Source organism: Dermochelys coriacea, chromosome 9, assembly GCF_009764565.3.
Source record: "Dermochelys coriacea isolate rDerCor1 chromosome 9, rDerCor1.pri.v4, whole genome shotgun sequence".
Taxonomy (NCBI): Eukaryota; Metazoa; Chordata; order Testudines; family Dermochelyidae; genus Dermochelys; species Dermochelys coriacea.
Window position 1 is genome coordinate 61,957,262 of NC_050076.1, and position 26,559 is coordinate 61,983,820.

General features: G+C 54.2%; 1 protein-coding gene across 5 annotated transcripts in view; it reads left to right on the forward strand.

Moving 5' to 3' along the window:
* NHSL2 (NHS like 2) overlaps positions 1-19,100 on the forward strand; it is a 157,570-nt gene extending 138,470 nt beyond the window's left edge. For 4 of the 5 annotated variants that reach the window (XM_043492088.1, XM_038416911.2, XM_038416912.2 and 1 more), the window contains exons 5-8: positions 598-729; positions 4,035-6,338; positions 7,747-7,879; positions 9,293-19,100. In XM_043492088.1, the coding sequence (XP_043348023.1) occupies positions 598-729; positions 4,035-6,338; positions 7,747-7,879; positions 9,293-9,608 (2,885 nt within the window). In that variant the 3' untranslated portion in view covers positions 9,609-19,100. The remainder of the gene's footprint in view (positions 1-597; positions 730-4,034; positions 6,339-7,746; positions 7,880-9,292) is intronic. The other variant, XM_038416913.2, reaches the window with a different exon arrangement.
* The last annotated feature ends 7,459 nt before the right edge of the window (positions 19,101-26,559 follow it).

Sequence of the window (26,559 nt, forward strand, 5' to 3'; positions counted from 1 at the left end):
AAGCAGAGTGGGGGTGGGCAGACAGCATGTGGGTGACCCATAGGACTCCCCTGGAGTATATCACTCATGAGCGATGCACGCGTTCCAAGCACATGCCCAAAACGCTATACCCTGTCTCAGCCTCACACTCACACGTGTAAATACCACGCACCTTGTTCTGTGAGTGTCCCCACCCCTTGCCACATGTGCTGCCCTGCAGCCTGCCTGACTGCAGGGCAGCAGCCCACCATCTGTGTTGCTGTGCTGGTGCTTGCAGTTTCCTAGTGTGACCCCCAACCATGCCTGGGACCTTCCCAAATACCACTCAGAAACCCTGGAACCCCCTTCCTGCCTGGGCCTTGCCCCACGGCTACCTGCGTGCTCCAGCATAGAGCCCTCGTGCTCACGCAGGAACGGGAACAATGTGGGGGAAAGGGCAGAGCCCTTTGTTATAAACCCCAAGAGCCAAATTCACTTTAGTACAACGCAGCCTTAGGCAAGCGAGTTGGGGAGCTAACACAGGGAGAAGGTGGCCTGAATAGCTGGGCCAGGGCCGGGCCGGGCATTCTCTATGCCCCCTGCTTGCTGCCATGTACAGTGTGTTTGTTTTGGCTACAGGACAGCTCTTTGATAGGCACGCGAGTGCGCGGCACTCCTTGTTTAACACGGAGACCGCGGTGAACCCCAAATCCACGCTGCGGCGGAGACGGACCATTATTGGATTCCCTAACCTCGCGCTGCGAGACCAAGGTGACAACGACTGTACAGCTGCTCTCCCCTGTCCCAGGCTAGAGAGCACTCGGGGACTGCCAGGAACATGGCTCCTAAGGGCAGGTGTCGCCAGGCTATGCTAGGGGCCATGCAGCCAGAGCCGACTGCAGGCCACCCTCATTTGCAGGCAGGGCCACTCCCGCTGCCTGAAATGTGCTAGCTGAAGGAGCAGCCTGGGGCTCCACACAGAGCCTTAGTTTAACACCCTAGGGAGCTCAGGCCAGGCCGGGCAGCTTAGAGATCTAATCAGCCTTCTCCAGCTCTGAGGCTAGGCAGCCAGAAACCTGCTTCCAGGGGCATGTCCTTCATTTCCCTGGCTGCCGCAGTCCAGGAGGGGGATCCCAGGAGCTACAGCCTGACACCCTGAGCTGGGGAGCAGGGCTGGCTGGTCCATCATGAAGGGGCCTGGAACAGGTGCCTGGGGTGGGATTCCTGGCCTTGCTGGTGCCTTGCCCTGTGACCATGGGCCAGTCATTTGGGCCCATGTTTTCTGAAGTGCCCACTAGTTCTCAGGGCCCTGGGTGCGGTTGCGCCAGGTGAGTGCCAGAGGCCTGGCTGGAGGGTGCTGAGCACTGGCAGAGGTTGGTGTGCAGCTCCTCTTGGATCTGAGCACTGGGGAGCTCAGGCTGAAGACAGAGTTCAGGGTCTGCTGCCCTGATGGCCCTTGGTTTGCAGCATTGGCTCCCTGCTGGATTTGGCAGTGCAGTTGCTGGGAGTACTAGGGGAGCTGTTCCCAGGAAGCCAGTGCTTTTGTTCTGGGCTCACACGCTCCTGACAGCTCCTCTGTGAAATGCTCTCTCTTGACAAGCGATTAGAGATAATTTGGGCTCTGTTCACACTGGCTCTTGGAAGGGAGCGGAAGTAAAATGACAACTAGATCTCTGGTTGCACAAGCAGCTTCTTCCCCAGAGTCGCACCTCACAGCCCTGGGGTCCAGCCTCTTCCACAACTCCAGAACAGGATGTCGGGAGCCACCCAGCAACACTGGCTGGTGCTAAGGAGGTGAGGGAACCACAGGGGGTGTGTCCTGCAGCCTGGACACAGAGAATTCCCTTTCCCTGCAGCCCAGCCCAGTTCTGGTTCTGCTCACCTCCAGAGCTGGTGCTGCTGGCTGGGTTGGTCTGGGCAACAGGTAGCAGGGCGGGAGGGTTCCTCTGGGATGGGAGATCGCTCACGGCTGGCCTGTACTCCATCTCAGAGCCCCCCAGAGAGGCCAGAGGGAGCTGCTAGCCATGCTGTGGGCTGGCCGTTCAGGAGTGAGGAGGGCTCCCCTCTCCTAGGCACGCTGCAAGCCATGGGAAGAGAGGCTCCTTGGGTGTCGGGACCTGTCCTGCTCCCCACACCTCTCAGGATAACAACATCACCCTACCCACATTGGGCTCTGTGAGAGCCAGGCCCAGCCCCGGAGGAAGCTGTGGCTGGGATTGGGACCCAGCTTGGAGACAGGAGTCTGGGGAGACAGCAGTCAGACTTCCCCACCCTACAGCCCGGGATGCACTTAGCAGAGCATTGGATCTGGGGCTGGCAATCTAGTCCCCCTCCATAGTGGGCTGGGGGAAGGTTGCCTCCAGTTCACCTCTTTCCTGCCATTCTGGGTCCAGCTGCCTCCAGTCCAGAGGGGCCCGGTCTCCAGATCCAGGCTGGATTTGGTCAGAACCTGGTGAGAACAGCTTGTGAGACCTTAGCCCAGCCAGATCCTTCGCCTAACCTGTCTGCAGCCATAACACCCCCACTGCCCTGGCCAGTCCAAGGGGGGAGGAGCTCCTGCCCTGCAGCCCTTGCTGGGTCACAGCAAAGAGTCCCTGGGGGAGCAGCAACTACATGGCTCCGTGTGCTCAACCCAGGGAACCCGGTCCTGCGAGGTGCTGCATGCACGGCTGTCACTGAGAGCAGAGGCTGCTCTGTGCTTCTCAGGCCTGGCCCTTCCTTAGCCCGGGTGCTGTTGTGCTGTGTGGGGAGCTCTGCCCTGAAAGCTCTAGGGAGGAGTAGGGGGACAGAGCATGGGGGGGTGTCTCACTTTGCTGGGAGCTCTGAACAGCTAACTCAGGAGTGAGGGCGAGTCTGAGGCTGGTTTCACCAGTGGGGTGAAGTACCTCCCGCCCTAGGAGTGGGGGCTGACAGTGAGGGGTGATGCCTTTATCAGGGCTCCTGCCCTTCCCCACCCCCAGTGGAAAGGCCCCTGCTCGGGCCCCGCGAACCCCTCTGGCACTGGCAGGCCTGCATGGATTCACCGCGGGGGAATGCAGGGCCTAGCAGGCAGTACCGGACAGTGGGTCTCCCATCCCTGGGGTTAGGGAAGCGATGCCAAAGCCTGCGCCCAGGAAGGGGGCTTGCATCCAGTCATGTTAAATCTGCAGCATTGGGAACACCTGGGGGATTCATTCCTGGGCTCCTTCCTAATGTTCAGGGATAAGCTACAGATGCCAGCGCAGGGCCCTTGGCTTTCCCTAGCATTCGCTTCCTCTGCCCCGGTAGATTTGGGGCACTTCTGTTCCCCACCATCTCCAGCAGTGGCTCTGACTGCCTGGGAGTCAGCAGTCCCCAGCCGTGCATTCTGCTGCATGGCAAGGGCTGGGCACATGCCCTTTGGACCCGCATAGCCAGCTTGTCCGGACTGGAACCCGCCGGTCAGATCCTCCCCAGAGGAACCCTCTGTGCAGGCTCCTGAAGCTGGTGCATTGCCAAGGGTCTGACTGGAACCCGGGGAACAGGGTCAGTCCTACAGAAACCCTGGCCTTCCACACTGGCTGCACTGCAGCTGACCAAGCAGGGCCAGGGTCTCTGCTCTACCATGGGGGCAGGAGGACAGAGTGGGTCCCAGGCTGATTTCTGTGGAGCTGGGGGTGGGGGGTTCTCTGCCCTGACCCCAGCTCATCCATCCCCCAGGCTGCCCTCCCACACCCGTCCCCCACATGAACGCAGGACTGTGCAGAGTGGGGCACTGATGCTGCAGACAGCTGAGCCCAGCTTCCATGATTGGAGAAGGAGATTGTCGCGTGGAGGGTCCCCTCTGTTCAGGGCGGGCGCAGCTCTCGCTCTGTTCAGAGGCCAGACAGAGCTCAGCACTAACTGACACCTGATAGCAGGTCAGAGAGCAGGCCAGCTGGGGCTCTGGGCGAAGAGCAGACAGGCGCCTGTCGAGTGTGGTGCGGGTAGGCATGAGTGTGGTTCCCAGGGCTCTCCATGGGCAGTGGGTGAGTGCGCAGCTTGCTGGCCCATCCTACAACTGGAGCTCCACTAGCTGCTCACTCAGCGCTGACCTGTTCTTATGTCTGTCCTTCCAGGCAGCAGCAACGGCCCCAAGTTCACACCGCACGCGACCATTGGGGAGTCAGTGTCCTGCAGCTTTGTCCCCGAGGCTGCAAATGGGAAGAGCGTGCCCCGGCATCCCTGCACCCCGCAGCCACCAACAGTGCCGCTGAGAAAGACGTTCAGTGACCTTGGGGGAGGCCTGCAGGTGCGCTCCTACAAGCCTCCTGCCAGGATGGAGGGCACAGCTGTGGCCTGCACCAGCCCTGCCTGCAACGGGCCAAAGGACACCACCTTCTCCCCTCCCTGGAACACAGCTTCCTTCAACTGCCTGAGCCCGGCCGAGGAGGACACAGTATATCCCTCGCCCGGCGGCTCCCCAGAGTCTCCAGCCCTGGGCTCGCCCGAGCACTGCGATGGCGCAGCCTCCTTCTTCATCGCGAAAGACGAGCAGCCAGGAAGCAATGGGCCCTGTGCATTCCCCTGCACTGCTCCAGAGTCCCCACTGAACGCTGCCAGCAGCGAGACACTTGAGGGGAGAGAGGCTAAGGTGACCTTCCTGTCCAGTGGCGCAGAGGGGGCTGCACCCTCCCGGCTGGAGCTGGGGGGCAGGGCCTGCCCTTTCCGCGAGAGGTCACTGTCTGTGCCCACAGACTCAGGCTCATTCTGCTCTGTGGACATCACCTACCCTGAGAACAGGAGAGGCAGCGGGACCTATGCCCTGAGCTACCCCAGTGCCAGCTCCGAGGGCAGCACCAGCACAGACAACATCTCCCTGGGAGTGGAGCAGGATGCCCAGCGGAGGCACCGCTCCAAGAGCATCTCTCTCAAGAAGGCGAAGAAGAAGCCGTCTCCCCCCATGCGCAGCGTCTCACTGATTAAAGATGGGCAGGGGCTCAGCGCAGAGCCTGGCACAGTGCTGCCGAAGGAGCTGCGGCCCAAGAGCCTTTGTCTCCACTTGGATCCTCAGGGCTGTGGTGTGGTGCCCATGGACACCCAGGGTAACACAGCAGTGCCTCCTGCCAGGGACCTGGATAGCGAACGTTTTTCCCAGGACTGGTGCCTTGTGGACTGGAAAGCCAGCGATCCCTACCGGTCCCTGTCCGGTTCCAGTACTGCCACGGGTACCACTGTGATCGAATGCACAAAGGCCCAGGGCAGCTCTGAGTCCCTCCCATCCCCCTCCATTTCTAGGGCCACCACGCCCTCCCAGCTCTCCACAGAAGTGGAACTAAAGAGCTCCTCCCCAGGGCGACCCGTGAGGCTGATGTCCCCCTCCAGTGGCTACTCCAGCCAGTCGGAGACCCCAACACCCACCATCCCCACTTCAGCAATTCTCGGGCATTCCCCCCACCAGACGGTCAAGGTGAGGCCGCTGGTGCCCGAAAGAAAGTCCTCCCTGCCCCCCCCATCACCGATGGAAAAAAGCCCCAAATCACGGCTCTCCTTTGACCTGCCCATCACACCTCTGACACACCTGGACCTTTCTGGGCTGAAGATCTCACTCAAGGGGAAGACCAAGGTGAGCAGGCATCATTCGGACTCCACCTTCGGGACCAAGCTCGGCCCGAAAACGAGCCCGATCCAGCCTGTCATGCCCGTGGTCACCCAGTCGGACCTGAGGTCTGTGCGCCTGCGCTCCGTCAGCAGGTCCGAGCCGGAGGATGACTTGGACAGCCCAGACCGTGCCGAGGATCATGGAGGTGATGCCATACCACTTGCAGGAAGGAAAGCAAAGCCGCCTGTGGCAGAGAAGCCACCGCTGGCCAAACGGCCCCCAAACATCATCGCCAAGCCCCCACCTCTGCAGGAGGAGTCTCCCCTGGCGTCTCCCACCTCCCCGTCCACGCCGCAGGGCACCTCTGTCCAGGAGAGGGGGCTGCAGGACATCTACATGGTCATTCGGAAACCCAAGCCTAAGAGGAGCCCAGAGGCCAGGAGCCCTGGAGAGCTCCCCTCTCCGCTGGCGCCCTCCCAGGGCTGCCCAGGGTTCTTTTTCTCAGGACTGCGGCGACTGTCCCAGAGCAGCCTGGAGGAGGAGCCCAGGGCCCAGCTGGAAAGGAGCGGTGCCCCCCGTGGGCCCGAGGGGGAGAAGAGGAAAGCCAAAGTCCCGCCCCCTGTCCCCAAGAAGCCTAGCGTGCTGTACCTGCCGCTCGCCCCTCCTCCGCCCCACCTGGGAGCCTGCCTGGGGGATCCCAGGCTAACACCCAGCCCCATCATCACCTTGCATGAGGACACCAGCTGCTGCGACCCAGACGCGGACTACTTGCCATCACCCGAGGCCATGGGGAAGAACTCGAGCCCCCCAGCTGCTGCCATGCCTGGGCAGATTCCTGCAGGTCAGTGTCACAGCTTCTCTGCCCCCCCGGCACCCTGGGCATGGCTTGGGAATCGCTGCCATTTGCAGCTCGCCGGGGCCTCTGAATGGCTCACTGCACACCTGGGCGCACAGCCTTGGCCATGCAGCTCCTTGCAGCGTGGCCAGACCCCCCCCCCAAGACACCATGCCGACAGTGTCGGTGTTAGACCCCAGAGCTTTACCCACACCGCTGCCCAGGGATCGCCCCAGCCAGCCCTGAAAAGCAATTAACTCTGGGGCAGAGTTTGGCAGCTGCTAATCAGCCCAGAAGTATAACAGACCTGGTAGAGAGAGGAATGTGTCTGCAAGGGAAGTGGGCTGCCCCAAAGGTCAGGGTGGGGTAAGCACCGGCAGGCAGGTAGGGGCTGACTAGTCTAGCCCTGGTCCTGGCACTGGCTTGCTGGGCTCCTGTCAGCAGATCTCTCCTGGCCTGCCGCCCCAGGGGCACTGGCAGGCTCCGTTGGCTGAGGAGGGGAAGGGGGTATTATTAGTTAACACATCCATTGCAATGGTGCCAGCAGGCTCTGCTGTGCTAGACACTGTACGGACACAGCATCGCAGACAGTTCTCACAGACCAATAGTCAGCGCAGACTTGGGGAATGGGCAGAACACCCCAGCAAAGCGACCAATGGCAAGGCAGCAAGTGGGGGGCACTTAAGAGGGGTGCAGCTACTTGGGAGGGAGGGGGAGGGTAAGGGGGCGGATGTGGAGTGAGGCTGCGGGAGGGAAGGGGGGTCGGACAAACAGCCGGTGAGCACAGGGCAGAGAACGTCCAGCCGTACTGCAGCGAGTTCTGTGCACGTGAGGAGCCCTGGCTTTGGCTGCAGCTGCTGCAACTGGCTCTTCTCTGCTGCGTTTCCCCACAGCCCATAGGGGGTGGGGTGCATTCCCCAGAGCGGGTATAAAAGTGGGAAGTGCTCAACAGAGCTGGCAGCCAGCTACCCATGCCAGGACGTGGCCAGGGCACCTTGGGACGCCCAGCCAGAGACCCCATGGCCAGCAGCCAGAGCTGCCTGTGCGAGGACTGCAGGATCGTTGCCTGAGTCTCGTTGTAGCCCAGGTGTCTCCCGGGTGGTGTGTGCGTGCAGGAAGGGGAGCTGTGTGCTCGTGCTGTCTGGTCAGTCGCAGCGCCCGGGAAGGTGGGCAGGACAGGTGCTGCTGTTACTAACTCTGGGATTCTGCTCCTGTTGAGCCACAGGAATTTGCAGAGCCAGGTTACCTAGGGGTGCCCCAGTCCAGGCACACACATGGATACAGATATCCTCAGCCTGCTCCAGCGGGCTGATCCCACGCATCTCCTGGGAAAGGCCCCCTGCCATGCTGGGAACATTTCCCTCCCTCCTGCTCTCAGCAAGCCCAGCTCATGGCTGTTCTTCCCACTGTCTAGGGGATTCCTTGGAGCTCAGCGCTGATGAGAGGAGTTTTGTAAGTGACAAAACAGCCGAGTCGATAGTGGAAGAGGATGATGACGTATTTGTGACAACCCGTACGACAGAGGATCTATTTACCGTCATCCACAGGTACCAGCCCACTTTGTGAACAGAAAACTCAAACCCCCATTGCGTTTAACCACCGTTGGCCTCTGGGAGTCTCCGGCCCAGCAGGCAGTTATTGGGGGCTGGTCTCTGCAGAGCTGAGGACTGAGCAGGCCATGGGGCTAAACTCATCTGGGTGAGGCCAGTCCCGGCTCTGAGGATAAACAAGGCCCCTCTGTCTCCAGGGCTACCGGCTTGGTCCCCACGCCACGCACTGAGTGAGATGATGAGCAAGAGAGATGGCCGTGGCATGGCACCCCGGTTCCAGTTGTGTGTCTCAGTGCACTTGAGGCCTTCTGCTGCAAGACCCGGCCACTCTGGTGGTTCTGGGCCCATTGCTCACCCGAGGCCAGCTCTAAAATCTGGACAGATTTCTCTCCAGGATGCCGGGCGGCGACACGGCTCCACAGAGAGCCCTGGGCAGCCAGCTGCCTTTATTTCAGCGCTTGTGTTCCTGGCCTGCTGTCAGCACAGGGCAGGACGCAGAACCTGAGTCTCACCCTGTGTCCCCAGCAGCCCTTTGTGCCTGGGTCTGGCCCAGCCGCTGAGCTGACCCTGGGAACAGCACCAGACAGGGCCTCCCGTCTGTCTTTGCTGGCTGGGGCAGCAGCCCTTTAGCCAGGCCCCTTTCAGTTCTGCTAGGGAGCCAGGGCTTGTCACAGGAGCTGGACAGCTCTGTGCTGGTGGGAGTCGGGGGCACCACTGGACTGGGGAGTCTATAGCTCCTCGCTGGTCATCGCCTCCTGCTGGCTGCTCTGTGGCTTCTCGGAAGGGAAGTGAGTGGATTCAATGCAGTTCCCACTATCCACAGCGCATCCCCCCATCACCAGTGGCACCAGTTGTCTCCCTTGCTGGTCAAACACTGGATGTGCCAAGTGCCCTGGAGGCTGAATTCCCCTCCCCTCCTGGTCCGGGCACTGGGACAAGTGGGAGGGTGGCACCATGGCAGAATATAGCACTTCCTGCTTCTGCCTCTGCTCTCCTCACTCCAGGGGGAAGAGGGTCAGGGCCTGAGAGTCCTTTGCAGGCAGTGTTGGCCCAGATTCTTACCTAAAGCACCTCCACTGACTTCAGGGGCTGGCACCAGGGGTGAATTTGGCCTATTCTTGATGACGTTATGCAATGGAGCTCAGTGAAGTAACTGGGTTCTGCATCTCTCTGCACTGATTGGCCATGCTGAATTTGCTGTTTTACGTAAGTTTCCAGTGGATGGAACATTTCCGGGTCGCAGTGAGGGCATGGGCACATATCTGGGGGTCAGGCGTAAACCACAGTTAGGGATGGGCTGCACCCGCCTGCCTGGGCGTTGTGGGGAATGCCCCTTTGCGAGCATCTCTGCCTCAGGAGCTGGAACACACCGCCACAGCCACACCAACCACAGGCTTTTTTTGTCTTTAGGTCAAAGAGGAAGCTGCTGGGCTGGAAGGAGCCAGGAGATGCCTTCAGCAACAGGCAGAATTCTCACTCCCCGGTGAAGAACCCAGCTGGGCTCCTGCCCTGCGAGTCCCCGCCAGCAGCAGGCGGCCCTGGCAGAGCCTCTAGTCGGAATGAAGACTTCAAGGCCCTGCTACAGAAGAAAGGCAGCAAGGCCAGTCCCGGGACTCGCACCTCTGCAGCAGAGCTTCTTAAGAGCACAAATCCATTGGCTCGGCGGGTCATGATGGAGTTTGCCCCTGAGTTAGACAACCCAAGTGGTGCCAGAACCCAGCCCTGACCACCCCGAGTTTATCCTGGCCAGGGAGGGGTGGAGACAGCATTGCTGGGAGCTTTATACTGGCTCTTCAAAGTCCAGCTCCAGCTGCAGGGACTGCACTCTCCCAGGCTGGTGCTGTGAGGACATCCTGTCCTGCTGGGATTTGTGTAATTTTTTCCTTTCTTTATTGGCAATTTGCAAATCTTTTTTGTGTCTCCCTGGGGACTCCTGCAGACGGAAGGTAAATGTCTTAACTACAGAGCCCGCACCCCTTTGCAGTCGGCTCCTGGCCTCGTTTCCAGTGGAGATACAGTGGAAGGAGATGGCTGTGGAATGGAGAAGGCAGACATCGGTCATCATGAGCAGGGCCATCCTCAGATGACAGTGGGCTTCCCATTCCTTCCTACATCAGCCCAGCGGCTTCCCAGGGTCTGATGACAAGTGGGGACTTCCCTCCTGCTCTTTGGGGCTCTGCAAGCGGTCTCCAGTTCAGCCCCAGTTGTAACCCAGTGCCCACGACGAAACTAGCTTGAAACTGTTCATTTGCTTCAGCGTGTGGTACTTTAAATAGCTTTGATCATGCGAAATGTTGATGATGTTTTTTCTCTTTCATTTGACCTTGTAATTTTCCTTCCCCGGACAAAGACCCCAGTGTTGAGTTGAGCTGAACAGATGGAAATTCCTGGCAGCAGAGATAGAAGGGCCAGTTAGAATGTAGGTTGCTTTGGAAGAACTAAGATGCTCCAGATCCACTGTTCAACCAAAGTGACCATCAGTCACTCGCTGGCCAGGTTCTAACGCTCTTCTGAGAGCTTCCACCGGTGTTGTCCACTCAATGCCAGCTGCCAGCCCCTGGCGATGCTGCAGGGAGAGAACTGGGCCTGTTGTCAGCCAAAGGGAAGGAACATCAAGCACTGACGCTCAGAGAGGGAGCAAGCCAAAGCCAAGGCCAGGCCCAGCCCTGCCATGAGTGCTGTATGCTCAGCCCAGGGGGAATCTGTCTGGGCACAAGGGGCCACACACTCTTAGCAGGACCAAGGCCTGAAATGGCAAGTGCCTGGGGCAAACTGATCCATGGTATAGCCTGGCTGTCCTTGGGATTCTGCTCAGGATGACTTTGGCCCAGCCAAACTACGAAAGGAGGTGCCTTTCTGCAGAGGAAACGGGAAGGCTGAAGCAACTTGCTGAAAATCGAAAGGACCAACTTAGCTAGAGGCACTTGGCAAATCATTGGCAAAGCGGCTTGTGTCTCCCCCGCTGGCTGTGTGTCTGACGTAGGATTGAAGGGCATTGTAGGAGGCCATGGACTCAGCCTCACCAGGAATCTTCACAGCCTGGTTCCTCCTGCACCTGCTGGAGACAGTCTAGGGAGTCTAGGGTCCTACTGAGAAAGGCAGGGAGCACGGGAGGGACCCACGGCATGGCCTTCCCTGCCCAGATACCAAGCATCCCTGGGACCAGCCCCAGGGGTTCTGTCCAAATCATATTCTAGCTGGCCTTGAGGAACAACACCATGCCTCTCCTGTGAGTCAGATACGAGTCGTGTCTCAGGAGGTGCTAGGCATGGCTTATTTTCCTTCATAAGACAAACTCTCTTATCTATCAATCTGATCTGATTGATCAGCTATCTCCCACCAGCCTGCTCTCCTTCCCTCTAGGATATCTGAGGAGTCACCTTGCTCACTAAACGCACTTTACCTATGCTCTGGTGTGTCCCTCAGACGCAGGCAGGCTGCTGTTCAGTGGAGTTACGCCAGGGCTGAGCCAGGCGCCGTGTCCCTGTGACACATGAGCATTGTGAGTGCGCACAGCTGGGCCATCCTGCTCCATGCACACTTGTCACACAGTGGGTGTCTGCTGATGTGACAAGGATGCACAAATCCCAGCCGAGTCGTGTACAGGCTGCCTGACAGCAGCCCAACCCCCCTTGAATGCGGTGACAATCACTGAAGAGTCAAGGCCCCAGCCTGCTTCCATCCCCAGCCCCCCATACACACGCAGTGTAGTGCCCTACACCCCATTGGCACTTGCACTGCAAGCCCCCCGGCTGGCCGGCCTGCTCCCTGCTGGACAGCTTTGGGTTGTCTGAGAGGTGCCTGAGCCATAGCTGGATTTCAGACCCCTCCAAGGTGAGGGATGTTGGGTTGGGGGTTTGCTCTGGCCCCATTCCTGGCTTTCAGATAACAAATTTCCTCTCTCCCTGAGCTTTCTTGTGCCATGCAGATCTGGGTCAGATACAAATGCCTCCAAATCACAACAGGTGTTCACGAGTCCGATTGCTGTGGATGCTTCCGTCAGGGTCCCCCCCACACGCATAGCGCTGTGAGCTCCCTCGCACGCGGCCCTTGTGCTCTCGCGGAAGGGAATCAGCAGTGGGTTTGGGGAATGGCTCGCTTTAAAGCAAAGCTACTGAAATGAGCACCAAGCGCAGTCTTTGCATTGCTGAGTCAGGGCCTGATTCTGCGAGTGCCCTGAGCTCCTGATGACTCAGCCCCTTGTAGAGTCCCACGGGCCTGTATTGATATTTTATCAAACAAGATGCTTTCCCCAGTCTGTGTTCCCTTCACTCCCTGTCAGTCCCAAGAGCTGCTGCCACAGGAACATGCTGATCAAAGACACCCAGCCTGCTCACTTAATATTTTTAACATAATAATAAAAGTGGGGGGAAACAACCTGCCAGTGCCACGATCAAGGGTGCAGCTGTCTGCTTCCCATCAGCCCACCGCCAGGCTCTGGCATACTCCATACAAGGAGTGCACAGCAGGAGGTGGGGGGTGATGGTAGCATGGAAGGAGCCAGCAGCACGTTCATCTGATGGCAGCCCCCAGTCTTCAGCATGTCCCTGGAACTAGCTGGTGGGTCTGATTCCCTACGCAGCAGCTGGGGGGATCCAGGCCCTGGGGAGACGCCTGGAAGGATTGGGCAGCAATGGGTGATCACGTCCCTGTTCTGGTTATATAGCACTCGCTATGCATGACGCTTTGCAGAGAGGCAGAGACAGTGGACAGGTATGTGAGGCTACAGGAGTGCAGAGAGAACTCCCTGCTGACAAGCCACTATGATGCCACACCACGAGAAAGAGCTTCTAGTAGTCAGGGATCAGCACGAGCAGTGAATTGTTCTGGCTTCACCTAGTGGCAAAAGGCAGGAAAAGCAGACATCATTGGCAAATCCATGAATACTTAGGAAAGACCCAGAGACTGAGCCCTCTAGAGACCAGAGCTGAGTCTGCCCCTGAACTACACATCACAGCTAAGCCAAGTAATAACTAAAAACAAGGCAGGTGAATGTAGTGGGAGCCAGGACTCTGCTGAGGTCCACACACTATCCTGTGACTGCGTGCAGGCACAGACTTGTGAGGAATGAGAAATCAGTGGGGCATCACAGTCAGAGCTGACTTGCTGTGATAGGGGTATTTATTCTGGTGCAGCACAACTCTGCCTGGTAATTTTGAGGATGCTGTTTGTGTAAGCAGAGCTGTCACACGGGGGGCGGTTGTTGGTAGACGTTTGGCAGTGGCCAGGCACTCGGGAAATTCCTCACGGATACAATGTCCCAGAGGTTGTAGCACCAAGGTTTATTCACCCTGCAAATGGTGTGATTCCTGAGTTGCCTTCCTAAATAGTTTCAATCATCCAATCAGAGAGCAAAAACACTGCCATGTGACTTCAGTGGTGCCCAGTCTCACAAACGAGGTCAAGCCAAGTCCTGGGAGTGGCCTCCGGTTTGGGCATTGTCACAAGCAACAAACCAGCCCCGAGAATAGGGCTCACAAACCAGGGAGCCAGTTCCAGGGATCCCCACGCTTGGCCAGCTCAGCCCAGCAGCAGCATTTCAGGGGCGCTTGTGCAAACCCATTGTTGGTTCCATTCCCACAAAGAGTGCCAGGCGCTCACCTTGTGCTGTCCCTGCACCGCGGCCCCGGAGGGGATGGAATCACAGCAGTAACCTTCATGTCTATGTTGTGTGCAATGTCCGTGCCTGGCACCTTCCCACTAGCAACCCCAACAACATGGGGGAGACAGTCTGATTGTCCTAACAGGTGCATTACAGCTGTGCTGATGGGACGGGAAGTGCTTTGAGCTTTGACCATATCCAGGCTTTTCTTTGGAATCTCTCCTTCCATTGTTAAGAATTAAACCCCCCAAACCTAGCCAGGTTAGCCAATTGTACTGTAAACCCTAAAATCTACTGCCAGGAGCTCCCCACAGCCAGGCCCCGGGCACGTCAGAAGGTGTTAGTGACCAAGTTAGTGTCTATGCGCAGCCGCAGTATCAAGTAGGGGCCAGGCACCAAAGCCTGGCCTAGGGTTCAGATGGCAGTGTACTCAAAATAGCTGGCCCCTCCTGCCAGGCCCAATGCCATGGCTACACTGCTATTTTTAGCGTGCCTGCTCGATTCCAGCTAGCGCAGGTCTGGCTGCCTGAGCTAGAAATTCCCTCTCCAGCTCCAGTGTAGATGTGCCCACAGAGACACCATCCACGATCCACACCCAGAACAGTGTGGGCCAACAGCGGGTGGGGCAAGGGAGGCAGATATTCGCACTACAAACAGCCCCATTCAGAGTTCAGCATTCACCAAAGGGAAAAACTAGAGACTGGCCCAAAAGCAAATTCCCGATCCACCAGGCCAAGAGCCCTGGGGCTTGCCCTGGCCTCTCAAGCCCTGCTCTAGACAAAACATAGACACAGTGTTTGACAGCGGGTTTCATAACCACAGCATGAACAACTGGCTTGACCAGGGGGCTCCCAACCCCTGCCAGCCAGTCTGGTAGCAGCAGGACTTGCCTTGCTCATTTACCCATCCCAATTTGCAGGGTCTCCACTGAAATCCAGGGGTTCTCTATCTAAACATTTTCTTGCTTGACTTCATGGCCAGACCTCGTTTGGCTCAGAGCTTGCATCACACACAGTCCCTGGAAGACAGGAGATTTCGGTTGGAAGGCCCCAGAGTGTGAGGCACCAATAAGAACGTTGCGTGTCCCATACACACCTACCCGATCCCTAATGATCAAAACATGGCTTGAGGGATACAGGGCAATTAGTAGTTGCTGGCTGATACTAATGTGTGGACAAGAACTTGACATTTAATGGAGGATTTTTGAGGAAAAAAACCCTGGATTTTTGTTCCTTCTGTATTTCTCTAAATACCAATGTGCTGGTGTCTGTGACCCTTTGCACATGGCGAACGGAACTCATCGCAGCAAGTGAGCACACTCCCAGCAGCTCCCCCCCTCCCCGCCATCCAGGACTGGCTGAGACAAAACAGGCACGGGATATCCTGGAGTGATGCCCTGCAATGAGTGGCCTTCCCTTTGGAATTTGATGGTACAAGGAGGACCCTGCAGCAGACCATGGTGAACGACAGTGACTCAAGGTCCTGATCCTGTCACGCTGATTCCAGCAGGAGCATTGGCGCTTAGCACCGGAGCTGGCTGAATAATGCAAAGAGCTGCAATATTTTCACAGATGAAAGCACTGGGGTATGTGGGGCCGTTATTGTCAGCTGGTGAAGATTTGGATGCCAGTGGGGTATGCGGGAAGACACTCACCAGTCCTGTTGGCACCATGCATTTTGGCACAGGTTGGGGTTTGTCTGGATAGTCACACAGGTGAAGGTCACATTAGGTGGTGGGTGCTATTCTTCTGTTTTAAAAGTTTCAGGTATCCAATCAGAGTTGAACTGATACCATGTGACTTCATTGACCAGTCACACCCCATGAATAACAGCTAGTAAAGAGCTCACAACCCAGCTGGAAATCTTTGGTCCAAACTAATCAGCAAATCTTTTTGAAGGCCAGAAACCCAGGAACTGCTTCTGAACCAGAAAAAGGGCTAAATTCACAATGAATCATTCAACCTGCTTCCCTCAGTACCCCCAGGATCTGTTCAGAATCGTGTCCTTTCCATGACTTCTCAGGCTACTCACCTATCAGGCCAGGGGATAGCAGATGTTTCCATCTGCACAGCATGCACCACGGGGAGGGCCCTGTGGAGTGGACGCTCCACAGACACTCTGCAGTGAGCGTTAGCTTTATGGCAGCCCTCAGTCCATGAACACCTGTGGATTGTAACATGAAGCTAAAAGCTCACTCTGCTGGGAGATTTAATGCCGAAGAGTTTCCTGGCTCACCAGTCACCGTTTGCTACCTCTCCTTGCTGTACTTGACCATGCAAGGTGCTGCTACTGTCACCGGCATGGCAGCTACCCTGGACTGAACTCTCATGATGTGGTGTGTCTCTGGAAAAGCAACCAAGCTGGTGTCACAGGCTCTGTGTTGAATGAACAGTCCCTCTCTGGCACGGGGTGTGGTACGTGATTGACACAATGGGCCTGTTTCTGTTCTCTAATGGGTTGCACCCAGCTGACTGCGCTGGCCTGGGCGGGATCACCCAGGTGTCCGTGTGAGGAGAATCAGGCCCCTGCAGCTGTGTCAGGAAAACAGGCTCCAAACCCAGTGCAGGGGAGCTGGGGTTGTGCCAATTCAGCAGGGAGGAAGTGGGGGAGTCAGGCTGTGAAAATGGCAGAGCAATGTGTCCTTAGTGTCAGGTGGGTTCCTGCAGCGTTGGAAGATGCCACATGACACGGGTGGGGCTGTGATCAGGCTCGGGTTTCACTGCCACTCTCAGGTGAATAGGCTGCTGAATCCAGCACTGGCAAGAGTTCTGAGCTCCAATCCTCAGCAACAGCCCCACGGCAGCTGACAAGTTCCAGGCCCCTGCGAACTGATGGGTCCACACAGCATAGTGATGGTGTCCACTCTAGCAGTGCTCCTGGCGGGCTCTTGCATGGCCTACACCTGCAGATGGTTCTGAGCCCCAGGGGTGCAGACAGAGGATTGGTGCCTGACCCATCGTTCTGGGGAAGGGAATAACCCACATGAGTGGCTGTATCAGAACCTGAACTGGATTCTGGCTGTTCGGGGGATGGGGAGGAGTGGGGAGGGGGGTGCCCCTGTTCTAGATGAGACCAGACAAAACCTGGGCGGTCTTGCATTTGGTGTTGGACAGTTTCCTCCCAACTCTGATTTGACTGAAGCAACAGCAGAGAGTCATCTTTACAGGACCAGTCTGTAGAGCAAAATTGTATTGTTAGACCCAGTCCTAGAACCTCCACTGCTTTCCTGGGAACATAGCACACCCAGAGCGGAGAGCCGGCTCTTCTCCCTCACCAGGGAAGTCCTGCTAGAGAAGCACCAGGCTCTTTTGTGTTTACTCCTTGCTCTGCCTTTATCCCAGCGGAAGCGTTACTGGCCCATTTTTACCAAGATGACTTTGTACTTTGCTCTACAGGAGGCTCAGCTCTTCACACTGCCAGTTCTGTTCTCTTTAATTACATGTTACTCCTTCCATTGTCATGGATTTGGAGAATTTCAGCCTGTAGTTAACATCCAGGCTGAGAAACTCAGGAAAAATAGATCATAAAAATTTCTAAGCTTCACTGTTATTTTTCTGCCTCTGCCACCAATAGTCTTCAGCCTGCTGTCTCCACAGGAAAGACTTCAGATGCCGCTGAGGCTGAAGATTCTCCCAGCTGCACAGTAGTATCTGTCTCCCATCACAGACCCCCTTTCTCTGGACTTCACATCCCACATGTTCCTGGAGATGGATTCAGTGGCCCAGAAGGACCTTCCCATCGCTGTCCCCTGTGTATCTGAGACATGGAATGTGACTCACAAAGTTGCTTACATTACAGGAAGTGAGGCGAGCCAATCACTGTGCTCTGTTGAATAAGCGCGCCTGCCTCCAGGTTATAAAGTGCCACGTGTGATCACAGCCATGTTGAGAAGGCAGGTGAAGAGTCACTACATACACATCAGTCAGCTGGGTCCATCACCATGCCATGGGCTCCTGCTGTTCACAGGATTGCTGACTCCACTGCCAAGGAGCTGGCTTATTTATCTGGTCTCATTTGTGTTGACTGGGTCCAAGCAGCATGGGTTGAGGCTTGAAATGTGGCCCAGCCATTGGTCTATGCCTAATATCTCTACCTTGTAAGGAAGGCAAAAGACACAGCACTGGATCTTCCTGTTGGATTTGCCAGATGGTTCCTCCAGGGCAGAGTTTAGAACCTCTGCTCTTCATTTCAATTTCAATCTCAATCTCATGCACTGAACTGTGGCATTTTGCAGGATTTTGGCAGTAGATCAGCATCCTGCTGAGGCCTATGTCTGCCCCCAATTAAGGCCCGATTTTATTCTGGTTTTGCCCAAACAGGATCTCCAAATTGGTGTCTGGAGTAGGAAGAACAGGTGAGATGGGATCCCCAGATTTCTCTTGGAACTGCTACCCACCTGGGAATGTGCCATAACCCTTCTGCTGTCAGCGTCCCCTCCCTTGGCCAGTGGAACAAATGAAGAACAATTTCTTTGCCCTATTAACATGCTGTTGACCAATTAGAATGTAGTCTGAGGTCATCTGATATTCCTGCTCAGTTCCAGTAGCTGGATTTGTGGCTGCGAAAACCAGCATGACCTGGGTTCCAGTCCTCGAACAACTCGAACAGGTTGTGCAAAGTTGTTATACAATGAGCTTAATAAGATGCCTCAGCATTTCCATAGACATTTATTCCTCAATTGGCTTTAGGCCAGGCAAAAACGTAAGCCTTAGTAGAAGCAACATGTCCTTAGGGAAGTGTTGCATATTGCAGGGTAAAATCTGAATGCTTAATATACAAATAACATGTTTAGTTGCATAAAGTTAAAGAGAAGCTACTGCTGGAATTTATGGCCAAGAAAAAATGCCAATAACCATGTACAGTATTGCACACGATTGCTCAGGAAAAAGATGCTACACACAGCAGTTAGCAATGGCTTTGTATGATGTGACTGAGGTGTGATTTTTAGCACTTGGATTGTAAATGTCCTGCTAGAAAGGGACTTCGCAAAGCGATTCTAATGAAAATAGCTGCTTGAGAAAAAGAATCTTCCCTTGATTTTCTTCACTATCAAAAACTCACTTTTTTAAATCAAAAAAATAAAAGTTTGAATCTCCACATCCCGGCCTTAAAAACCTGTGGGTGAAATCCTGGCTCTAGTGAAGTCACTGGGAGGTCTGCCCTAGACTTCAGTGGGGCCAGGGCGTCCCACCCCACAATGCTTTAACAGAGAACACGGCTCTTGTTTTGCCAGGTTCAACCTCTGAACCTAGGAAAGAACTGTCACTTTGCAGATCTGGAGCGCTACAGGGAATGAATTGGATTGCTAGGGATGGGTTTCCTCATATGTCACCCAACTGAACTTAGACAAAATTATCAGACTGGTTCTGTGCAGCAAAGGCTGAAGTAAGGACTTGTTTGTCCTAAGTGGGCCAGCCATGGGCAAGATGAAAGAATGTGAACTATTTTTGTGTGTTATGCAAACATTCCCCCCCGCGTAAGTGGCCTCTTTTGCAATGTCAGCCCAATCCCTGCCCGTGGACAACCCTCGGAGATGGCGAAAGTCAAATTTTTATATTTCTGAATGTTGTACTTTTTAACTATTGCAAGCTTGGTAAACTCCAATAACTGTCACATTCACCAGTTGTACGTGTGCTTTTTTTCCCCAGAGCCACTCGGAGCCTTTGCCTGCAAAGGTCCTAGAGTTGAGCTCTGTGAGGGCAGGGTGGAGGGTGGTCAGACATTTTAAACCCAGTGAAAATATTAAAATCCTATTGACTACACAGTTCCTATTCCAGCCTTTCCAGGTGCACTTATGTGAAGTTTAAACTGTGCCAGGGCTCTGGGTGGAATAGCAGTTATGTGTCCAGCCATAGACCTCATAGAGGTTTCCAAAGCTGGTATCATTAGCTCCATGTTACAGATGGAGAAACTGAGATCCAGCGAGGTGAAGCAGCTTGGCCAAGACCACTTAGTGTATGTCTGCCCAGCCAGATAAGCCCACCTCTGAGCCTGGGCTCATGGCAAACCCCTCCTTGCATCCACCCTGCAATTGTGCTAACCTAGGCCTCAGACCCAGGTCCCTGCAGGGCTGGAGGGTCTGAGGCTGAGTTAAGCTGGGACCTAGTGCTTTCCTGTGTGCACAGTCCTGGCTTGACTCAGGTCCCAGGAGTCCTCGGGATCAATCCCACAGCTCTGGGGGCAGTGTGCACGCAGCCAGCCAGCACAGCAGCCCGAAGTGCCATTGCTGCATGGCTGAGCCTGCTCTCCCTTCCTGTTCCAGCTCGCTGCTGCCCAGAGTTTGCCTGGAGCAGGGATCAAAGTGCCAGTCCCAAACCTTCCTTGCAGCCTCCTTGGGGCAGGGATAAAGGAGCAGAGGGAGGTGCTGGAGCACACTGCACCCCAATCCCTGGGGATGCACTTCACCACTCTGCAGCGGCAACAGCCAGGCTGGGTGTGTGTTTAAGGGATGGGATCTTTGGGAGGAGAGCAGTGATCCCCCAGCTGGGTCATGTGGGCTGGGGCCACACATCTTGGGCGGAGTGGAGCAGGGAAGGAAGTAGCTAGTTCTGGGGTTTCCAGGGGGAGTGCCTAGCATTGAAGACCTTGATTATTAGGCAGACCCATGTGTCACCATGTTGCTGCTTCGGGAGACTTGTCAGTAAAGTGGGAGTCAGAAGGCACCAGCTGCTGCACACTGGGGGCTGCTTCTGCACCCAGGACATTAGCCAGGTGTGGTGTCTCTGATGCAGTGTATGTCCTACCTGTGGCGTTCCTCTGCAGGGGGAGTGAGCTGTGTTTGGCACATGCACATTCAGAGCCTCCAGGGTTTCAGTGTAGACCAATAAGCTTGAGCCATTTTGCAAAGCCATTGTGCCCCCCTCCACCCTACTCACAACCATACATTTTTTTTCCATCACGTCATTCTGACTTATGCTACATGGCACTCAAGATCACACCTCCCCGTCTCTGCAGCATTGCCCTCCTGCCAAAATGAGCCATCCCCCCCAGCACTGCCCTCCTGCCAAAATGAGGCATCTTCTCCGCCACTCCCCAGCACATAACACCATTTATGTCAATGGCATTTGGTAGGAATAGTGGCCCAGCTGGCCCATGAACATAGGCAGTAGAGTTTTCCCACAGTGCACCACGTTCCTAGGCCTAGAGTGTCAACGGGGGAGCATTAGGCGTGCTGGGATACATTTACTTTGCCCAGGATATGTGCACTGCAGTGTGGCTGCCAGCACCCTAGGCTCAAGCATGGGTCAGGAAATTCTTAATCTAGGGTTAAAAGCCAGTGTAGACACTCCAGCCCAGGATTCCCTGACGTGGGTCAGCTGACCCAAGTCCCACTAACCCTAGGCTTATATTGTTGTGTAGACACAGCCTTAGTGAGTCAGTAGCCAAGTTAGGCGTCCTGCATGCACCTGATAGATCATAGGAGTCCAGTCTGATTACATATCATTTATGGCCCACATGGGGTAGGTCCTGGGCATGCTGGTATGGCCTGGGGCAGGACAGAGCTATGTCTGTGGAGGCCAGGCCTGCTGGGTTAGGAACCCATCCCATGCACTGCCTGAGGGGAGCAGCACAGGTGGGAGAGACTTCCATCACCTCTGATGGAGAAGAGCAGCCCCCAAGTGCACTGAACTGGCTGCCTCCTGGGAGACCCAGAGTAAGCAGTGACTCTGTGCCAGATTCCTGTCCCCCCGCCCCAAGCTCACAGCAGTTAGCCACATCCTGCCAGCAGCATGCTGGGGCTCCAGGGGCAGGGAGTATGAACCACCCTCTTTCTAGGGCAGTGGTGTCCAAACTTTTCCTGTCCTGCCAGTAATGGAATCTGTCCACAAACCACCCCTGAGCCCCACATTACTGCACAGCTGGCTCAACAGAGGAGCTGGGGCTGAAGATGGAGCTGGGGGCTGAACTGGGGATGGGGGAGGAGCTGCCTTGGGGGTGGAGAGGGAATGAAGGCAGAGCTGGGCTCAGGGTGGAGTGTGGGGGGGGTCTTCCTCCCTGCCTTTTGTGGGGGATGGCCCAGGCCTAGCTGTGTGCCCCCAAATGTCTCTCTGCGTCGTCGCCCCCTTAGGGGAAGCACACCCCACCGTTTGGGGACCACTGTTCTAGGCAGTGTGGCTGAAGAGGCTGGTGTGTGCAAATACACGCTGCCCTCTGCTGGACAGAATCAGACCTGCTCAACTATGACTGGGAGCCGGAGATGAAGCTACTGACGCCTATGGAGATGCTCTTGGAAGTCCCGACCCCATTTAAGCCAGTGGGTGTTTTTCCATTGACCTCATTGGGCCAGGAATTGTCCGTCCTTGCTCGCCAGTGAGCATCCTGGCATTTCGCAACCCAGGGCCCTCACTTCTCATGTGATGCTCCAGATAGCAGGTATACTTGAGGGGAGGGGAAGGTGGGGGCCTTGTTGCCTAATTAATCACTGGGCTGGCATTCCCCTAGCAGGCACAACCATAAGGGGCATCCAGACCAGAGTTCACTGACAGCTGGAAATATCTGCTGGAAGGAGATACAGAGACACTGCAGACAGCAACTAAAAGGCAAGGGGCAGGAGCAGAGAGTCAAAGTGCCAGAATCCCAGGAACGACCCAGCAGCAGGGGAATCGTAAAGACCCATTGAATCTGAGCCTGGGAATTGGTGTGAACTGAGGACAGGACCCTGCTGTCTCTGAAAACAGCCCCTCTAGTCTCCCACAGTGAGATCAGAGCTGGGAGCAGCAGCCACCCTGGCCCATCAGCATCTGGCCGAGGACAGTGGGAATGTCTCAGAGACCCGCCAGGCAAAACTGGGACATAGGCTGACCTTAGCCCTGCCCGTGAGGTGATCAAGCTCTTTAAGAGGTGCTGCTGGGATGGGAGAGATGAGGAGAGGGGATCATAGGGGCAGCTCTCAGAGACAGCAGGGTCCCTTCCTCACATCGATTCAGAGGTTCAGATTAAATCAGTCTTTAGGCTTCCTCTCATTTGTGTCTTTCCTGGGAAATCACTAACCAATATATTACTAAAAAAATTTTTTCCCTTCCCCTAATACATGTTCTCCTACTCTGTACAGATAGATCAGCCTAGAGCTCTTTTCACTGCACAGGGTCATAGCTGGGAATGCAGCTTTTTTTTCCAGGCTTTTAAAACTCCAAGAAACAGAAGTACAAACATCTAGCTCAATGCAACTCCAAGGCTGCACAACTCAAAAATACATACATACATAGAAAATCAGGAAAAGTAAAGGTGGGTTTTTTTCCAAGCCACAGGAACTCAACCACTTCCTACATGCATCCGATGAAGTGAGCTGTAGCTCACGAAAGCTTATGCTCTAATAAATTTGTTAGTCTCTAAGGTGCCACAAGTACTCCTTTTCTTTTTCCTACAGAGGGAGCACTTTATATGTTTGGTTAGAATGCTATATATCAGGGGTCGGCACATGAGCCAATTTTTACTGGCATGCTGCTGCCAGCCGGGGTCCCAGCCCCTACGCCCCTGCTCAGCCCGCCGTGGCCTGGGTGAACGGAACCCTAGGCCAGCAGCAGGCCGAGCGGGGCCGGCGGCAGGGACCCCCACCGATCTGGGGTTCTGTCTGCAGATGTAGTGTATTAAATTTCTCCCCGTAGGAATGTGCTACTTGCAGAGCACCAGGACTGGCAGCCATAAGTAGTACACCGTAAGTAGCACATTCCTACGGGGAGAAATTGAATACACTACACCACGGTACAAACAGTTGGCCCACTTCCTGCCCCTGACTGCCCCCTTCATAACCCCTGACCCATCCAATCCACCCCTTGTCCTCTGACCACCCCCTCCCGGGACCCCCTGCCCCCTGACTGCCCCCCTCAGAACCCTCCACCCATCCAACCCCCCTTGCTCCCTGTCCCCTCACTGCCCCGACCCCTATCCACTCCCCCAACCCCTGACTGGCTCCCCGGGACTCCCACGCCTATCCAACCACCCCTATTCCCCGGTACCTTACCATGCCACTCAGAGCATCAAGACTGGCAGCCGTAAGTAGTACATCCTAAGTAGCACATTCCTATGGGGAGCAATTTAATACACTACACCTGTCCCCGCTCAGCCCGCTGACGGTCTGGAGTTCTCAAAATATGTTCTCTCACCCCTTATCAAAAATTACACTACAATTAGCGTAAAAACTTGAAAACTTAAAAACTTTGTTTGTATATTACAGTAATCGTTAAAAAATGTATAATGTTAATAAATACATAGGTTTGATGCAACAAAATGGTTGTACTTATGTGCCTGTGCTTAATTTGTGTCTTCCATGATTTACCTTCTAAAAAAATCTGGCATGTCTCGCACCCCCAGAAAGGGAATCTTGCCCCCCCCCAGGGGGTGTATACAGCCCAGGTTAAGAACCACTGCACGAAACTGATAAGATCTTCATTTTAATTTAATTTTAAATGAAGCTTCTTAAACATTTTAAAAACCTCGTTTACTTTACATACAACACTAGTTTAGTTACATAATATAAACTTATAGAGAGAGACCTTCTAAAAATGTTAAAATGTATTACCGGCACGCGAAACCTTAAATTAGAGTGAATAAATGAAGACTCGGCACACCACTTCTGAAAGGTTGCTGACCCCTGCTATTTATGCTCTAAATTAGTCTCCATTAGGTACAATCTGGCTGAGTTAATATTGCTACAGCAACTTTTGTTTGGGCATTTTCCGACCACTGTGCTCCAATTTTCACTCGTTCCACTCGATTAGTGAAGGTTTTTACATGTAATCTTCACTCTATCTGAAATGCATGTGTAGTTCCCATTTGCAGAACACCAAGGAAAGCACACTACTTAAATAATTATGACATACATTAGTTTTGTATTCTAGACAGGCTAAAACTAGAATTCTTTGAGTATGTCAACAAACGAGTAGATGAAGAACCGTTGACATAATTCACTTGGAGTTTTCAAAAAGCCTCAAGCAACGTCCCTCAGAAGAAGCTATGAAGGAAACTAAGCAGTCTGGGGTGAGACGCAAAGTTCTGTCCTGGATCAGAAATTGACCAAGAAACAAAAGAATAGGAATAAATGATGGATTTTCAACATGGTAAAAGGTTCAGACTGGGGGACCTAAGATTCTGGAGTTTTGAAGAGTAGTGTAAAGTCAGCTTTAGTCTGATAAATCGGAACTGTATGGAATAGGAAAAGTGCTGGCAGATGAAGTTCCATGTCAACAGATGCAAGGCAGAAGGAATCATTTGAACTATGCATCCATGATTCTGAGAGCTACATTGACTGACCACTCAGAGAAATGAGCTGGGCGTTATTGTGAGCAGTTCAGTTCAGAGCTCTGCTCAATGCACACCAGCAGTCACAAAGGCAAACAAAATGTTGGTATATTATATGAAAGAATGGGACAAAACACTGAGAAAGTTCTAATGCCATTCTATGTATACTAGTGGAATGGCCTCAGCTGGAATACTGCCTTCAGTTCTGGTCAGCCTAGCTAAAAATAATCCACCAGACCCAGAGTGGGGCTTTTGAATCAGCAGGAATGTCCATGGGAAGATAGATTACAGAGGTTGGGATGGTTTGCCTTAGTGGCGACACAAAGAAGGGACATGATGATATGGAAAATAATAGGAGTACTTGTGGCACCTTAGAGACTAACAAATTTATTTGAGCATAAGCTTTCGTGAGCTACAGCTCACTTCATCGGATGCATTTGGTGGAAAATACAGAGCAGAGATTTATATACACACACAGAGAACATGAAACAATGGGTTTATCATACACACTGTAAGGAGAGTGATCACTTAAGATGAGCCATCACCAGCAGCGGGGGTGGGGGGAAGGGAGGAAAACCTTTCATGGTGACAAGCAAGGTAGGCTATTTCCAGCAGTTAACAAGAACATCTGAGGAACAGTGAGGGGTGGGGTGGGGGGGAGAAATAACATGGGGAAATAGTTTTACTTTGTGTAATGACTCATCCATTCCCAGTCTCTATTCAAGCCTAAATTAATAGCATCCAGTTTGCAAATTAATTCCAATTCAGCAGTCTCTCGTTGGAGTCTGTTTTTGAAGTTTTTTTGTTGCAGGATAGCCACCCTCAGGTCTGTAATCGAGTGACCAGAGAAATTGAAGTGTTCTCCAATTGGTTTTTGAATGTTATAATTTTTGATGTCTGATTTGTGTCCATTTATTCTTTTACGTAGAGACTGTCCAGTTTGACCAATGTACATGGCAGATATAACGATATAACCGCATTTGCTCCAATCCCTCAGACAGAGACAAACACCTACAAGATCTCTATCATGCATTCCTACAACTACAATACCCACCTGCTGAAGTGAAGACACAGATTGACAGAACCAGAAGAGTACCCAGAAGTCACCTACTACAGGACAGGCCCAACAAAGAAAATAACAGAACGCCACTAGCCATCACCTTCAGCCCCCAACTAAAACCTCTCCAATGCAACATCAAGGATCTACAACCCATCCTGAAGGATGACCCATCACTCTCACAGATCTTGGGAGACAGGCCAGTCCTTGCTTACAGACAGCCCCCCAGTCTGAAGCAAATACTCACCAGCAACCACACACCATACAACAGAACCACTAACCCAGGAACGTATCCTTGCAACAAAGCCCGTTGCCAACTCTGTCCACATATCTATTCAAGGGACACCATTATAGGGCCTAATCACATCAATCACTGCTGTCACAGAGCCACAGGATCTGTGCTATGCCCCAGCTCATAAACAGTGTCTTGGAGGAACCGCACAGGGTCTCACTCTTCCTTCAGGGTAGGCCACGCAGCCACAGTGTCTCCTGAACTGAAGCCTCTGGGCTTCAGCATTCCTGCTTCACACCATGAACTCTTCTCAGTGAGTCCAACTGCGATAGACTCCTGGTCAGAACCGTGTGCACTCTTCAGTGACTAATGCATCTTAGCAAATATTTGCAATGACACTGGGCAGCATTTGCAACACATTTGGGTTTATTAGCCAACTGGAACACAGCTTTGGAAGTCCTTAGGTTAGCACAGAGAAAGAAAGGTTAAAGCATAGGCCCTTTGGCCAAGCCAGAGCAATACACCAGCCAAACTGTTGTGGATTCCAT